General features: G+C 41.5%; 2 protein-coding genes and 1 pseudogene across 3 annotated transcripts; 2 read left to right on the top strand and 1 right to left on the bottom strand.

Moving 5' to 3' along the window:
• The first annotated feature begins 5019 nt into the window (after window positions 1-5019).
• Window positions 5020-5638, top strand: LOC105076343 (ubiquitin-conjugating enzyme E2 E3 pseudogene; annotated as a pseudogene).
• A 1756-nt stretch (window positions 5639-7394) lies between these two features.
• On the top strand, window positions 7395-10916 carry OR5BS1 (olfactory receptor family 5 subfamily BS member 1; the record flags this gene model as incomplete). The annotated part of the gene is made up of 2 exons (XM_010964452.3): window positions 7395-7909; window positions 9559-10916. Coding segments are annotated over 2 exons (678 nt in total), but the record flags the coding sequence as incomplete, so codon positions are not given.
• A 2701-nt stretch (window positions 10917-13617) lies between these two features.
• Window positions 13618-15954, bottom strand: LALBA (lactalbumin alpha). Of its 2 annotated transcripts, none has more exons than XM_010964213.3 (5): window positions 15828-15954; window positions 15488-15639; window positions 14996-15154; window positions 14427-14502; window positions 13618-13923 (listed from the first exon to the last, which is right to left on the bottom strand). In XM_010964213.3, exons 2-5 carry the CDS (start codon window positions 15618-15620, stop codon window positions 13863-13865), a joined length of 429 nt encoding a protein of 142 aa, XP_010962515.1. In that variant the 5' UTR covers window positions 15621-15639; window positions 15828-15954; the 3' UTR covers window positions 13618-13862. The 2 variants fall into 2 exon arrangements, with proteins under 2 accessions (XP_010962515.1, XP_074232039.1); XM_074375938.1 differs by having other exon boundaries at window positions 15488-15711; window positions 15828-15951.
• Window positions 15955-17226: the final 1272 nt, after the last annotated feature.

Here is a 17226-nt window from a genome sequence, read left to right as displayed (position 1 = left end):
AGTGGAACAAGGATATTTGCTTCAGTGAGCGAGCCAGCGACCTGCAAAGGGTCTAACGGCTGGAAAAAAGAAGTTGAATTAGAAGATGTGCCATGGACAGTCTTGCCAGTAACCGAATGTCACGATAGATTACCAGGGAGGGCCGTACATAAGCACCAGAGGTGGTGAGTTACATGTGGAGCAGGAGACAGCATAGGACCAAGCCAGGCCACCGTTAAAAAGTAGTCACCTCTGGAATCCTCATATACTGTTGGTAGGAATGTCAATTCTTACAGCCACTGTGGGAAACAGTATGGAAGTTTCCCAAAAAATTAAAACTAGAACTACCGTATGACCCAGCATTTCCACTCCTGGGTATATATCCAGAAAAAAATAACCACTAATTAGAAAAGACACCTGCACCCCAATGTTCATAGCAGCATTATTTACAATTGCCAAGACGTGGAATTAGCCTAAACTTTTTTACTAAAATAAGAGACATAGCTGCACGGTACTGATCCCTGATCAAGGTATGAAAGGTACTGGTTAATAGTATTACTTTGTATCCATAGGTTCAAGGTGAGTTCTAAGGTAGTATATCCCAATGTGTCAGCCTTGTTTATCGATAACAATGAGATTCATGATTTGCATCTGGTCTCAGTAAGACCTCACAGAAGCCTGTGCTGTTGGGGCTGGCTACTTAGCAAGAATGTGCCTATGTGATCAATAGCACATAAGATCAGTCTAGACTCCTTTTGGGCTCCCGGGCCCCAAAGTGTCCCATGCACCCATCAGTGATTCCAGATCTGTGAAAGAAGTGTCTCCTGGCCTGGCCTTGCAAAGAGAGGACATTTAGAGCTCGTGCTAGGTCTCTGGATGCCTTGCTAGGGGGCAGACTTTGGCTGTAAGGTTTATCCTTACTTGATGCTATTGCTATGTTGTATCTTTTTCCTGCAATAATCATAGATTTATAAGCATTGTTATTTGGGACCCTGTGAGTATCCATTAATGATCAAACACTGTCTAACTGCTGCCATTAGTTCAGTTAGGATCAGAAACCCATCCACCCCCACCTCATCTGACTAAGGCATTATTTAAATAGAAAAAATACGATTCTGATAAAAGGGGTGAAAATGAGTCATTGATGCCAGACGGTTGCCGTGTCACCCTTGGTTTGAAGTAGCACATGCTCTGAAATCAGTTACTGATAGTAACACCTTCTAGTGGAATCTGAAAATGATAAAACCTAAGTCTTGAAGTCTAGCAAAATGGATTAGCAGGAAACTTCAAGCACACGGCAGTTCCTCTAAAATTCAGTTCCGTGGTTTCTGCACTCAATGTTCACAAAAATAAAGCTCAGAATCTCCTTTGGTTGAGCTTCGCTCTCTCTGGCCAGGAAACGGAGTTCCAGCTGAGGGAACCTGGGCAACCGTACCCATAACTGGCTACACCTGCAAGACGAATTACAAATAAAAAGGTAATTCAAGTGGGACCAGCTGACAATGGAGGGCAAGAAGCCACGAAGGTAAGGGATTGCTGAGTGAAAGCACTGAGACATTTTGTCGTGTATTAAAAGCAGCTCCCTGATGAGCCCTTGTTGAAATGGCTACTGAGAATTTTAGGCCCAGGTTCAACGTCCCTGTCCTTGAATACTGCTGAGCAGAAGAGAACATTTACTTGCTCCTGAGGGAATGTTTGGGCTCACCTTGGCTCTTTAAATGGCTGCTACTACTGCAAGGATGCTTCATGGGGCAGCTGCTAGTTTACTAGACGGAATCAAGGGAGTGATCTGTCATAAACATTCGAGAAGTCTGAGCCCCTGATTCTGATGTGTTTCATGCACAAGTTGATGGTTTCTAATCAAGAGAAAGTGTTACAAAATTGAGATGTGTGGACCCTGCTCGGTCTCTAGCCCAGCCAAGGTTCTCTGCCTGGGTGGGAGGTGATTCTTTTTCTGTTCGGATTCAAGTAGACGAATAATGAAACTGAAGCTGAGATCAACACAGCACAAGCTTTATTCAGTGGCCAAAGAATGGGGAAGCAGGAACTAAGTTCACAAATCAACTTCTCGCCCACCTGGTGAGGGTGATTTAATTTTAAAGAGTAGAGATAAAGGGAGGAGGAGTGAGGCTAAGGATGGGGGGGGCATATGCATTAATCTCCTGGGGAAAGGGCAGGTCTTTTTCCAGGGAGTGGGTGCCACCACTTTTTTTGTATCCATATTTTGTTCCTTAATGTCCAGTCCTGGCCACTGGTAGTTGTGTCATATAATATGCTAATGTAGTAAAATCAACATATAATGAGACTCAGGGTCTGTTGGAGGTCAGATTCATCACCATCTTGGTCTCAGCTGGTTGTGTGTGTGTGTGTGTGTGTGTGTGTGTCTTCCTTTCTTATCTCTGGACACTTTAACTTGAAGATTTATGTTCACTCCTGCTAAACGTGGGGGGTTGGCAGGTTTTGAGCAAGGGCCTGGAGCAGCTCTAACAATAAAAGCACATGCTGGTAAGACCCTGCAGAGAGAGGACAAATGACTCCCTCCAGTCCTCTCTGGACTCCTTGCTGTGAGGCAGGCTTTGGCTGTGGTGTGTATCCTTATTTTAATGCTGTTGCTATGTTACATCTTTTTCATACAAATTATAGACTTATACGAATTGCCATTTTGGATCCTTTGAGTCTTTATCATTGGAAACATATCTAACTCTCCCCATTAGTACAAAAAAAAAAACCTCTTTCCTTCAGGGAGTTAGTTTATGGGAGCTAAACAGTCATAGGAAGGGAGGAGCCAGGATATATAGGCGTTTTGCAAGAACAAACCAGGTTGTTGAACATCCAAAGATTTCTGCTAATTAAAGAAAAAATACATATCTCAAGTTAGTGAACTTAGCACAAGTTAGTGTTTTAGTTTTCTGCAGGTAAATACCCAGAAGTGGAGTTGCTGGACCATATGATAGTTCTGTTTTTATATTTTTGAGAAATATGCATCCAGGTTTCCATAGTGCCTGAACCAATCTGTGTTCCCAAGGGGGTTCCCTTTTGTCCACATCCTGGCCAATACTTGTTATCTTTTTGATAATGGCCATTTTAACATGTGGGAGGTAATATTTCGTGATTTTAATTTGCATTTCCTAATGATTAGTGATGTTGATCATCTTTTCATGTACCTCTTGGCTATGTGTATGTTTTCTTTGAAAAATTGTCTCTTCACATCTTCTGTCCATTTTTTAATCAGGTTTTTTCATTGTTTTTTGTTCATCTGTTTGTTTTGCTATTTAGTTGTATGAATTCTTTACATATTTTGGATATTAACTCCTTATCAGATATATAATTTGCAAATATTTTCTCCCATTCTGTAGGTTGCCTTTTCATTTTGTTGATGATTTCTAGAAGCCCTGTCTTTAAGACTGGGCATAAAGTAACCTTGCCAACTACACCCCTACTGTTTAATTTTATTGTTATTGTTGCTGCATTATAGTATTGTCATCTACATAAGAAAATCATTATTATCACCCTGTTACCTGATGGTATAAACATTACTTAGAAAACCCAACAAAATTAACCACTGGAACCAAAAAGCAAGTTTAGTTACAAGATCAAATTACCAAAATCAATAGAATGTATTTACACCAAAAATAACCAATTAAAAAATAAAATCAACAATAAAATACTATTAACAAAAGCAACAAAAGTTATTAAGTTTCTAGTATTTAACCTAATGTAGAATACCGAAGACTTTCTATGGAGAAAAATGTTCATATTCTAATAAAAGACATTGAAAATTCTTTGACTAAATGGAGAAACACTCCATGCTTTGGATGGGATCATTAACTACTAAAAATATTTCAGATTTTCTTCCATTTTAACCTATAACCTTAACATGAAACCAATTAAAATTCCTATTAGATTGTTTAAGAATCTCAATAAACTTACTCTAATATTCATATGGAAGAATAAAGATTTGTGAATATCCAAGTCAATCTCTTAAAAAGAAAAGAAAGAAGGGAAGATAACTGCCTTCCTAGATATTAGGCAATATTACAAGGACACAGTAAGAAAAAGAGTGAGGTGGACAAACAAACCAATGACAGCCCAGTGAGAAATTTACGTATGTATAGGAAATTAACATTTGCTCAAGTTGCCACAAAAATCAATGGGAAATATGTAGATTATATAAAGGGAAAGCTGATATTATATGAAGAAATTCAAATTGGATCCCTATCTAACACTACCTCTACATTTATACAGTAAACCTAAATGTCAAAGATAAAGCTATAAAGTTAGTATAAGAAAAAGTAGAATATCTTTGTGAGTTAGTATGGCAAAGGACTTCTCAGACTAAATGTTAACAGCACAAACGATAAGGCAAAAAATAATAATAATTTTGGATACATCAATTTAAAAGGTTAGGGGCAATGAGGAACACCCCGGACAAAGATAATAGAAACATGATAGAAGAGATTTGTAGTATGTAAAACTGACAAGAGATCAGTTCTAGACTATACAAGCAAGTCCTTCAAAACAACAAGGAAGAAAAACCCAGTAGGGAAAACAAAGTATGTGAAACAGTATATTCCTTCTATAAGAGGGAAACGCATATGACTAAAGAATGTATGAAGAGATGCTTAAACTCATTAGCAATTAAAATAGCAAGGAGAAGGCACTTCACATCTGATAGACTACCAAATATCAGTTGGTTGGCTAGTGTTTAGTGATAGAGAAACACTCAAGCATTACAGTGAAAGCTGGTGCAACCACAGCAGTGCAGGATCAATACTTGATCAAATTATGTCTAATGTCTACTATGACTCAGGTATTGTTCAACTGGCTAAAATTCTCTAATTACTATTATGTAAGTTCCTAAGGAAACAGGTATTAAGTGTTTATTGCAGACAACCCCCTCCAACTTTCAACGTTCCACACTCCCCACCTAGAACTTTCTCGGCTTCCTTTTCTCCCTCCCCGCCTCCTCCCCACCAAGTATAGCATCCAACGAGTGGCCTGAGCAGGCAGCAGAGTTTTCTAAGAAATAATTTCACCAAGATGTCCAGTGATAGGCAGATGTCTGAGAATGAGAGCCCCAGACCAACAGTGGTAATTCAGATGTGGATGGTCAAGACCCAGCCACTCCAAAGCCTAAGGAATAAGCAAGAAAACTTTCTGCCTCCCAGCTGAAGAAAAGCACCAAACTCTCTAGCAAAACCACTGCTAAATTATCCACCAGTGCTCAAAGAATTCAGGAGGAGCTAGATGAAGTAAGCCTGGATTCTCCCCACCTAACTGCAATGCTGGCCAAGGGAGAACATTGATGAATCGAGATTGACTACACTTAGTCCACCACGTTCTGTATATGAAGGTTGTGTGTTTTTTTCTGTATATCACAATTTCATCTTATTGTCCACACCAAAGTTTACTTTCTGCAACAGAATCTATCACTGCAACATTAACAGTCTGGGAGTGATCCATCTGGACATCCTTAAGGACAACTGGAGTACCTCTGACTATTTCAAAGGTTTTGCTGTCAGTTTGTTCTCTTTTGACAGACTGCAACCCTGTGGATCCTCTGCTTGGATGCAAAGCCATTCTGTATTTGATCAACAGAGCAGAAAATGACAGGATAGCTGGACAGTGGAGCAAGAGATATACAACACAATTCATGTAATTTGTATACAATATAAAGGAGCAGAAGGCATCTTCTCACTATGCTGCAAATCTTTTTTTATTTAATTCTTATTTTTTGTTGAAGTGCAGTTGATTTACAATTTTAGTTTCATGTGTACAGTGAAGTGACTTAGTTACACATATACATAAGCATTTTTTTCAGAGTCTTTTCCTTTATAGCTCATTACAGGAAATTGAGTATAGTTCCCTGTGCTATACAGTAGGTCCTTGCTGTTTATCTGTTTTATACATAGTAATGTGTATCTGTTAATCTCAAACTCCTAATCTATCCCTCTCCCCGCTCTCCCCACTGGTAACAACAGTTTGTTTTCTGTGTCCATGAGTCTATTTCTGGTTTGCAAATAAAATCTGTATTTTTTTTAGATTCCACATATACGCAGCATCATATGATATGTGTCTTTCTCTGTCTGACTTACTTCACTTAATATGATAATCCCTAAGTCCATCCATGGTGCTACAAATGGCATTATGTCACTTTTTTTATATATAGTGTATATATCACATCTTCTTTGTCCATTCATCTGTCGATGGACATTTAGGTTGTTTCCATGTCTTGGCTATTAAAAATAGTGCTTCTATGAACACCGGGGTGCAGGTATCTTTTTGAATTAGAGTTCCCTCTGGATATTCACCCAGGAGTGGGATTGCTGGATCATAGGGTAGGTCTGTTTTTAGTTTTTTAAGGAAGCTCCAGACTGTTTTCCATAGTTGCTGCACCAATTTACATTCCCACCAATAGTGTAGAAGGATTCCTTTTTCTCCACACCCTCTCCAGTGCTTATTATTTGTAGACTTTTTCATGATGGCCATTCTGACTGGTGTGAGGGGATACCTCATCATAGTTTTGATTTGCAGTTCTCTAACAATTAGCAATATTGTATGCTGCAAATCTTTATAGCCTTTACAGTACCAACTTCTGTGCATATGTTACACTGCTTCTACTGTCTGCTTTTGTCCTTTGGAGATTGGGTGACTCCCCAAAAATGTAAATGCTATCAAGAGTAGAGCTTTGTAGCTGTGGATTACTGATGTTTAAAACATCTACTTAAATGCAAGTCTTATTTCTTTGGTATATCAAAATGTATTTTATGATGTATGAAAAATTATGGTCCTGAAGTCTATGAAATATTATAGCTTATTTGAGCCTAATTCATTATCCGTATGAAGTTATAAACGTAACCATAGATGACTAGGAATTATGTAATTTATATTAAACACAGATCTATTTCTGAGTATGTAATTCATGCTTTTGCAAAAAAAAGTTTTACTTTTCACCTTTTTCAGTTTGTAATGAGATTTCCTTTTACCCCTTGTAACAGAGAACACCTGATGTATCCTCTCAAACATAATAGACATGCTTCTGAAGGCACGGAAAAAAACATGTTTCTTGCAACATTATTTTTGGTGGTGGGAAGTTGGAGACAATTGGGGTTAGGAAATCTGTCTTAGGAAGACAAAGGCTAAGCTGTTATAGAAGAGATCCCAAAATAAAGTGAATCAAATACAATAAAAGATTATTTTTCTCTTAAGTCCAGAGATATATGGATGGTCCAGAGTGAAAGGACCAAGCTCCTTCTATATTGTTGCTTTGTTAACTCCTAGGAATTTATTCAATCAACCACCATTCAATCCTCTTCCATGGCAAAGACTGATAATTGCTCTTCAATATCTATCCTTCCCTTGTACCTTTCAGTACTCCTGAAGTACATGGGGGTGGGAGTCAGTCCTGACTTCTTTCCAAGTGGAAGACTATATCCCTCCTTAAGTGTTTCACCCAGATCTCCTTGGTGATCTTTTCTGGGGCCACTGAAGCTTGTCTCCTTTCAGTCATGACCTATGACCGGTTCCAGGCTGTGTGCCACCCACTGTTGTATGTGGTGGCTATGAATAGGAAAGTGTGTACCAGCCTGGTGGCAGCATCCTGGGCCATTGGAATGGGGACCGGACTGGTTAACACCATCCTCCTGGCCCAGCATCACTTCTGTGGCCCCAACCTCATACGCAGTTTTGCCTGCGAGCTTCCCCCTGTGCTCCTGTTGGCCTGTTCTGACCCTTCCATTAGCATTGCCTCCATCCTGACCACCATGGTGGTCCTGGGCCTTGGCACCCTTGTCCTGTTGCTGGGTTCCTACAACCGTATCATCATGACAGCTCTGGGCATCAACTCTGCCATGGGTCGGAGCAAGATCTTCTCTACCTGCTCATCTCATTTTCTCGTGGTCACCATCTTTTATGGATCGGGAGTTTTCAGGTATGTCACTACTATACCTCCTGAGTGGAAATGTAGGCATTTCTCACTCTAAAGTAGCCTCGGTCTATAGAACAGAGCATTGCAAAGTAGTAGGAAAAGAACTGTATGGAATTCAGAAGGCCTGGGTTCTAGCTCTGGCTCTGCTGTGGACTACATGTGTGAATTAGAAAAATAAAATCCATTTTCTTTCCTCAGTTGTCTAACTCTGAAAATAAGCTTATACAAGAACTAAAGATTTTCCTACTTCCATTAACCTATGATTTGGGAGTTCTCATAAGGAAATCAGAGAGCCTTTGGTGGAGTTTTATTCAGTGCTAGACAAAAATCAAAACATATCATCCTTGAAATAGATGCCTCTTTTCCTTCCTCCTGGAAGGTGATGTTTCCAGGCTTATTTGTGCTGTAACTTTTCTTTAGGTACCTACTATACGACAGCTGCTTTATACAAACAAGCTCAATTTTAGTATGTAGCACAATTTAAGAGAAATATTATTAACCCCATTGTCAGGTAAGAAATCTCAGTTTCAGGGGTAACCAGGTACTTTCTCAAAGCTCCTGAACAAGCCAGTAATGCAGCCGTAAGAGAAACCAAATCTCACTGACTTCGCATCTCATGCTCTTTCCTACCATGTTTCTCTCAGACATAAACAGCTCCAGCTGACGAGTCTTCACTTACCAGGAGATAGAATGGGTAACAGTCTGTGCTCTCTACTAGTGAACTAACTAGAGATGGATTTGCACAAAGTGCTCTATGTTTTTCTCACCTACTTGTTACTTGGAGAGAAGTCAGGGGTGGAAAAAGATAAGGAATGGTCCAGGAGAGCTCACTTGAGGCTGTCTTTTAACCAAGCACACCAGAACCCACAAAGAACATTCCAATGATGATGGCACCGTCTCACACACACACACACACACACACAGATTAATGCCTCTTTGGGAAATACTCCCAGTGACACTTAACAAGATGTTTCCAAAAATGGAATCTTATTATTTTGGATTCATGTCTCATGCTAAACACATTTTTATCTTTCATTTTATTTTCCAAGCTTGGCTTCTTTTCAAAGCCAAGGGGAAAAAAAATGCACCTAAAAGAACAAATGTCTGTTCCACTAAGTACCGTAAACATAATGTGCTGTGATTATGGGGTAATTCCCAGACCATAAACATTAGGAAAAATGATAGCATTCTTAGACTAGTGTACAGTTTTGTAAGAAACAGTCATCAATAAATGAGAACATATAGTTGTATATATAGAAAAAAGAAGAGAAAAATGTCTTCGTATGATCATCATCACTATTAAGGAAAGATGCTTTGAAAAGTATGAAGTTCCCCAGAAATGCATGAGATCATTTTTAGCTCTAATTTATCCTGCAGCACTTGATATGCTGCAGAACTAACTCCCTTTTTCCTCGGGGCAGCTCCTATAACGTTCTGCACAAGATCGCTCATATATGAAGGCGTCTACAGGCAGATATGACTGACTTCTCACCGATAATTCAGTCATTGCTAGACGCTTCTACCAGTGACGGTTGACTCAGCTCAGAGGACCCTCTTTGCAGAGTCTCCGGGATGGGATGGACCATGTCTGCCAATAGCATTGTGTCCATTGTCCTGAGCTCAGTTCACTCGTTTGTGCAATTCCCTTCAAGGTACATGACTCCAGCTTCCGGCTCAGCCCTGGAGCAAGTGCTGTCCGTGCAGTACAGTGTGGTGACCCCGCTGCTAAACCCCCTCATCTACAGTCTGAAGAACCAGGAGGTGAAGGCAGCTCTGAGGAGAATGCTGGCCAGGAAGCCCAGGCTCACCTTCTAAGCCAGGCTCCACTGCCTCCTCATAACTGGAGGAAAAGTTGTGGGAAGAGGAGACAGAAAGAGCTATCATCGCTAAGCTATCTCAGCGTTCATTTTTTTCCAAAACAGAAGCCTTAGTTCCTCTGACACCAGTGCCCTCCTCCAGTCAAGCAAGATGGGAGAACCTCCACAGAACTGAAGGCACCATCCATGGGGGCCCAGTTACCACACAAGAAAATCCTCAAAAAATCAATATGGAAGAGCTTCAAAAAACTGAAAGTTGAAACATCACATGATCCAGCAATTCCACTTCTGGAATTGAAAAGGAAATGAGAATGCTGACTCAAAAAGTTATCTGCTATGGAGGACAAACTAGTCGTTACCAGTGGGGAGAGGGAAGGGAGAGGTCCAAACTATTAGGTATGAAATAAGCTACAAGGATATATTGTACAACACAGGGAATATAGCCAATATTTTATAATAGCTATAAAAGGAGTATAACCTTTAAAAATTGTGCATCATTGTATTGTACACCTGTAACTTAAATAATATTTTACCACAACTATACTTCAATAGGGAAAAGATATTTGTATCCCAGTGTTCATAACAGCAATATTTACAATAGCCAAGATGTGAAAAGAACCTAAATGTTCATCAATGGATGAGTAGATAAGGAAGGTATGCTGTGTATATATCCAATGGAATATTATTCAGCCATATAAAATAAGGAAATTCTGCCATTTGTGACAATATGGCTGGACCCTGAAGGCATTATGCCAAGTGAAATAAATCAGACAAAGAAAGACAAATACTGGATGCTCTCAGTTATATGCAGACCCTAAAAACAAACAAGCTCATAGAAAAAAAGATCAGACATGTAGTTACCAGAGGCAAACAGTGGGAGGAGGGGGGTTTGGAGAAAGGTGGTCAAAGGTACAAATTTCCAGTGTAAGATAAGTAAGTCCTAGGGATGTAATGTACAACACCGGTGACTATAGTTAACACTGCTGTGTGCTATATGGGAAAGTTGTTAACAGAGTAAATCTCAAGGGTTCTTATCACAAGGAGAAAATTTTTTTCCTTTTTTCTTCTCTTTATGTTGTATGTATATGAGATGATGAATATTAGCTGAACCTACTGCAATACTCACTTCACAATATATGTAAATCAAACCATCATGCTCTACGGCTTCAATGTATACAGTAATGTGTGTCTGTCTCTCAATAAAACTGGGGAAAAGAAGAAAAGTAATGACTAATCCTCACAGCTTCACTGGCCATTTCTACAGCTATTGATGTTTCCTCTCTTTTTCTGTCCTTTCTACCCCTCCCCTTCTGCCTCTCCCTCTCTCTTTTACTTTTGTCTGTGCACAAAGTGTAAATCAACCCATCTGACCACTAGCAAATATCCCCCTGCATTCTGGAGAGTCCCATCTTCGTACTAAGACTCAACTCCTCCTTTGTTCTCATCCCCAAAAAATTCCCTGGCAAGATCTATAGCTCCAGTAACAGAGAAAGAAATGAAATGAAGTAAGTGTGTCACCTCCTTTCTTTGTTCGTAACAAGAAACACCTAAAGTAGAACATAGCAAATAGTAAATCTTTAATAACTCTTTCTTGACCAATTAAGGAGTAAATGAAGGAATGAATGATGGATCTGTCTGAAGAGTCCTTTCTCTTGCATGAATTTAGGATATAGGAGGGAGTATCCTCTCTAAAGTGCAAATCTTGAGAGCAAATCCCCTGTCTGGCAGCATCTGTATCTCCTATGTCTAGCATGGTTCTGTCACTTAATAGGCTCTCAATCAGTGTGAAAAAATGAACAAATGATAGAGAAGAGGGAGTAAAAAAGGGAACATTTATTGTATCCAGTAAAATTCCTGCCTGCACAACAATATGGATGTCAGAGGAAAGTAGCGTGGAGGAGAGATCGGGAGAAAAAGAGAGAAAAAGGGTCCACATTTTGGGAGACCGCCTTGGGTCCTCCTCACAGAGCTTGGTCAAATGCACGCACTCTGAAGGCCCCTGCCCTGAGGCTCCTCACCACCCACCCTAGCCTGGGACACTTAGACCCCTGCCTGGCTCCAGACTTGTTCCACGCCTAGAGGAAGGGGAGGGAGCTGGAGAAAGCAGAACAAATACTCAGCTGCCATCCCCACCTCCCTTTCGGCTCCCAAGAGAGTTCTCAGGAAGAGAACAGTAGTTTCCTGTCCTGTTTCTACCCAAAGGCCAGGCGGTCTGCCTCAGTCGAGATTACTTCCGTGCCAACTCCCTGGCTTCTATCTCTTCTTGATCCTTTGACCTTCAGGCTAAGATCCTCTTTGCAATTGTTAGTTTCCTTCAGCAAAGCCCTCTAAAAATTATGGCCTCATATATGGTACACCCACGTGTGAAATTTCCAAGATCAGGATATTTCTCTGTAGAATGAAGTCCAGAGCTATGGAGCTGAGCAAAAATGGTCCCAGCTTTAGTTGCATTTCCGCTCTGGCCACTTGGTGGCGCTGGTCTCATGTTTTCCAAGGCATATGCCTTCCTGAGTGTATTACTGAGGCAGAGTAATAAGTAGACGTGTGAGATCAGTGGGAGGAATGGCCATCCAACCCTGCCCTCCCACACACACCCCTACCCGGGGCTTACTCCTAAAACCCTGGAGACTTTAGGAAAAGGCTTTGTCCCATGATCAGGAAGGGAATAGCATGCAATACCCTGGGAGATGTGTCACGTGTTTAAATTCCCACTAAAATCATATGATGATTACCAAGTTATTTCCTGAGAATTTGTTTTCATTAAGTATTGGAGAGGCCATGCCTCCCTTGCCTGGCCCTGTAAGACCCAAACGAGGCCTCAGGGGCTTCATTTGGGAGCTGCTGGTCTCTGAGCGGAGAGAAATATGGTCTGACTGCCTAAAGCCCCAGCGGGTATAGGGAATTGGAAGATAACTCCGCTAATTCAGAAGTGGGATCATTTAAATTGGAATCTTCGAATGCTGGATTGTCAAAACAGGAAGAGAGCTCAGAAAAACAACCTAGACCAAAACCCTCATTTAAAGATGAGAAAATTGAGCCACAGAGGAAGGAGATGACTTGCCCAGGTTTGGACCATCACTGAGAAGCCGAAACAGACTTCAGGACTCAAATCTCCTGTTTCTCCTTCTATCACATTTCTCTTAATCAAATTAGAATAAATAAAGTTCTGCAAACACCCTCCTTGCAGACCAGCGAAGCAGCAAGGAAGAGTAATGGAGTGCAGGGTCCAAACCAAAGGGCCCCAGGTGTCCAGATTCTTCACTTGCTGAGCTCGCTGTAAGGGTCCTCTGTTCTTACCACTTGTTTTTAGAAAGCGTTCCTCTCATAGCTCCCATTTCCTGATCTCAGGGGTAAGGAAACCCCTCCACCCACTCAAGTCACACATTTCAGATCCTTGGAGCCCCTGCCCTTGCTGTCCTTTTCCCACCTCACATCTCCATCTGTCAAAATCCCACCAGTACTTTAAAACAAGCTGAAACGTTACTCCTGTCACACATCTTTCTTTGACCCCCTTTTTTCCCACAGCCCCTCATCAAATACAAATTCTCTTTCCTCTTATGAACACTCAGGGCACATTTCTAACCTCTCTCATGATGCTTATGACACTATTTCTTGTATTATAATTATATATTAATGTTTATCTTATCTTTCCCACCAGTCCTTCAGGGAAGAGACACTTTACTTTTAGCCAATTTTGGATCTCATCCATAGTTCCTTGATGTTGAACTGATACAGAAAGCAACCTCCATCCTAATGTTATAAGTTCAACCTATTTCGTCTTTAGTAGAAATGGAAAGTGGCTATGACCCATGGCTTCAGTGTCCACCCACTCATTCTATTTCCCCTAAATCCCCCCAGGAAGGAAATTCAGCCAGCCACTCAAAATCAGGCCCTTTATTCAGGACAGATGTGGAATCCATTGTTGTAGCAAAAACACTATCGGGGTGCTGAGCAGAAGTCCAGTACACCAGTCACACATCCCTGGAGAATAGTCCTCATGTCCAGTGGTGTCACTACAGGGCCCAGGGCTCAGAGACAAACTAGCTTCAAGGGGTTAGAAAGAAGCAAAATGTGGTAGCCTTAGGGAAGAGGCGCTCTAGGAGGACAGAGAGGGCGGAAGCAGCAAAGACAGCAGGCATTCACCACTTCTCACATTGCCACTGCTCCAGCTTCTCAGAACAGAGTGGTTTATGGGCCAACCTGATCGTGAAAAAAGAGACAACACAAGTTGACTAACTGGATTGTAGCCCGAAATTCCATATACCTTTATTCCCAAGACGGCTGAGGTGGAAGAGTGAGTGAAAATTACAGAAAGATTGTCCTAGCCAGGTGGCACAGGACACTGAGCCACCTAATGGAGTAAGTCCATTTTTTAAACTCCAGGAAAATTGTAGGGCAGTGGTACAAAAGACTTGCTGTAGGGTCTAGGACTAAACAAGTAGAATTAGACGTCTGAGTCCAGGTAGAGGGAAGCCTGGACCTCAGTCCCCTATTAGGGAACCCTTGTTAGGACACTTGCTAAACAGGAGTGGAGTGAATGAGGCTTGAACATTGAAAACCTGAGTCTGTTTATTGAGTTTTGTTTTGAAGACTACATTCTAGATTAAATGACCAGGAAACAGAGATGGGTGGAATGGTGCTGGAACTAAAGGGATGAGAAGAAGGAGGGGAAGGAAAAAGTAGAAAATAGAACTGGGACTCACCAGTAGTCAATTCCTTCCTTATCCAGGATCTTCTTGGCACACATTTTGTCGTCAGTGAGGTCATCATCCAGGAACTCTGGCAGGGGTTACAGGGAAAGGAAAGAGAGATCTAAGTATTACCTAGAAAGGTAATGAGTTTCCCTCTTCTCTGGATCTAGTAGGTCTGGTCCTCTCTGAACTGGAAGCTTATGCCTGTTGCCTTTCTATACGAGAAAGCTAATACGGTAATGCCTGCCCCTTGGTAGGGGCTCCCTTCGCTTCTCTGGGGCCTCTCCAAAGGAATTATCAGTCTTATCAACTGACTTACTCTAAAAAGGTAAGGTCTCAGTTTTCAAGATTCCCAAACAACTCAGATCATCTATTCGTGAACTTCAAGGGACTGTCTGGGGATTTAGTGATAGGAAAAACTCTAACAGCCTCTTAGTCAGTATGGTCAATTCAAATCCCACAGTCACTGTGGAGTTCAAGGCAGTGAAGCCAGAAGTGTGCCTGACACCAAAAAGATTATCCCAGGAGTAGGCTCCAGCGGGGGGGAAACCCACAAGAACAGGGTGGAAGAGGTTACTCACTGTCACAGGAGATGTCGCAGATGTTCCTTGACTGAAGGTTCTCATTGTCTCTGCACCAAATTTTATTGTTGATCTGGAAGAGTCCATATTCTCTGTTGCCATTGTTAGAAACTACAGTTTCTGTGTCATAACCGCTCATGTGAAATATGATACAGATCCCTGAAGGAAAGATTAAAAGGAGGTATCACAAGGGTGTCCGTGCACAGCATAAAAGAGGAGCTGCATCCCCAGACAGAAAAAGGCTCCCCAGCCCATCTCCAAATATGGCAAACCACAGAACATCTTGATGAGACAGAGTTCCAAAAGGGATCAGACAATGGGAGAGAGGAAAGACAGGTGAACAAATGTAATAAAAGAGTAAACAGATAAGCAGAGAAGATAAGAGGATTATTAGGTAATTGAATTAAAAGTAGAGAAGCAAAGAGGAGGAAAAGAGGGTGGAAGAGAGAAGAGGATGAAATATGGAGCAAAGCAAGATACCAGCAAACTTACATTCAGCCAGAGTGATGCCTCCGTGGCCATTCATGTCTTTCAGCTCGTCGGACAGCTTACATTTTGTAAATTGTTTGGCCTGGATGGTAGGGAACAGGATGCCCACCAGGAGCAGAGAGACCAAGGACATCATTTTGGCTGCCCCCAAGATCCTGAAATGGAGACACCACACAGCTTCACCTCCTTTTATTCATGGAGAAATGCCCTGGCATCAAGCCCGACAACTAGGAAGAGGATGAAGAGAGACTGGTCAAGCCAACAAAGAAACACTGAGCCTGCCAGCTTCCTTCCATAACTTCACCCCATTTTTCCTTTCCCTCCTAGAATCTCTAGTCCATACCGGGTATATTTCCCTGTTCAGAGAGCGTTACAAGCATGATCCTGTTTCCCATTTGGCTTTGTCTATATCTTTGCTTCTTGTAGGGTTGGTTCTAGGAAGCAGGATGTCCCCAGCCTACTTCAGGAACAAAGGAAGCCTCAGGGGTAATATAAGTGAAGCAATCAGAAAATACAAAAAGGGTTCATGGCCAACTCCCCCTTCTCCTGAGAGACAAACAGAATATGGGAAAGGAGTGTATGTCATCACATGTCGCAGTCCCAGGATCAGAGCTGGCACTTGCCCAGTCAACCAGGCATGAATCAAAGCCCAGGAAGAGTCACTGGATATTTTGGTTCAGATATAGGGCAGAGGGCTCAGGAATAGGAATAGAATATGGCCACACAGACTATAAAAATCAGACATAACTTGGATCCAAAGACTTTCTACTTCACCAGAACAGAGAACTGGAAAAGTGTGCATGACAGGATCTATGAGCTATTATCAGGCTTCCCACCCGCAACCACCACTACCACTAACTAGCCAGTTACTACACTGTAAATCTAAAAACTAATAACTTGTAAAAGATTTGTTCATAAATAAACTTGTGGATAGCCTCAGAATTGGCCACAGAAGGTTCAAAAGAGAGTGACCCAAGCCAGTGGGAAGATCGGGCTTTAAGCACTTCAAGATTGGAGTAGTTTATCTCTAGAGCCTATAAGACAAGATTCCGGATCTGAGCTTTAAGATCAGTATCCTTGAGCAGTAGAGTTGAGATACTAGTGCTGAATGAGTCCTTCCACTTGGTAGCATCAAGCTTCGTGTTATGGTGCCAATAGCTGGTAGCTTCCTTCATGCCAGGGCTCATTCTCTCTGGCCCCAAACTTTAAACCTGATTTCTTATATTGCATTGGGTGTCCATCCCAACCAAAATGTCACCAGGAAAAGAGAATTGCTAACCTCAAGGGTGTTTAAAGGAAAGGGAAATAAGAATTACTCCGGTTCCTAGTCACCCCAAAAAAAGATTTTTGACAAGAGACAAAAAGCGTGATATAAACAAGATTTTTATTGGTGAAGTAAAAAAAGAACAGTGAAAGATAGGACACTCCTGAGAATTGGGAGCAGGCCAATCCAAGAGAGGATAAATGGCACTGTTCCTTTGTTTTTCCTGTTTTTATATCCTGGTTTCGTGATTGATTGATTGATTGACAGCTCAGGTTCCCTGTGCTCTGGTTAATTGACAGCTCAGGTTCCTTGTGTTCTGGGTTGTTCCTTTCCCCTTCCTCTCCCCCTGCCCAGAGCTCACCTCTATGTAACTGCCTAACAAAAGGATTTAAGACTTCCAAACTGAAGGTATTCCAAACTGTTATAGCATACCACCCTTCAGAATCAGGGCAAACTCCTCTCAGTTTTACCCCATGTC

The sequence above is a fragment of the Camelus bactrianus genome, chromosome 12 (genome assembly GCF_048773025.1).
Source record: "Camelus bactrianus isolate YW-2024 breed Bactrian camel chromosome 12, ASM4877302v1, whole genome shotgun sequence".
In the NCBI taxonomy this organism is placed as follows: domain Eukaryota; kingdom Metazoa; phylum Chordata; class Mammalia; order Artiodactyla; family Camelidae; genus Camelus; species Camelus bactrianus.
The sequence above is the reverse complement of the archived record's forward strand: the minus strand, read 5'-3'. Positions and strand labels throughout refer to the sequence as shown.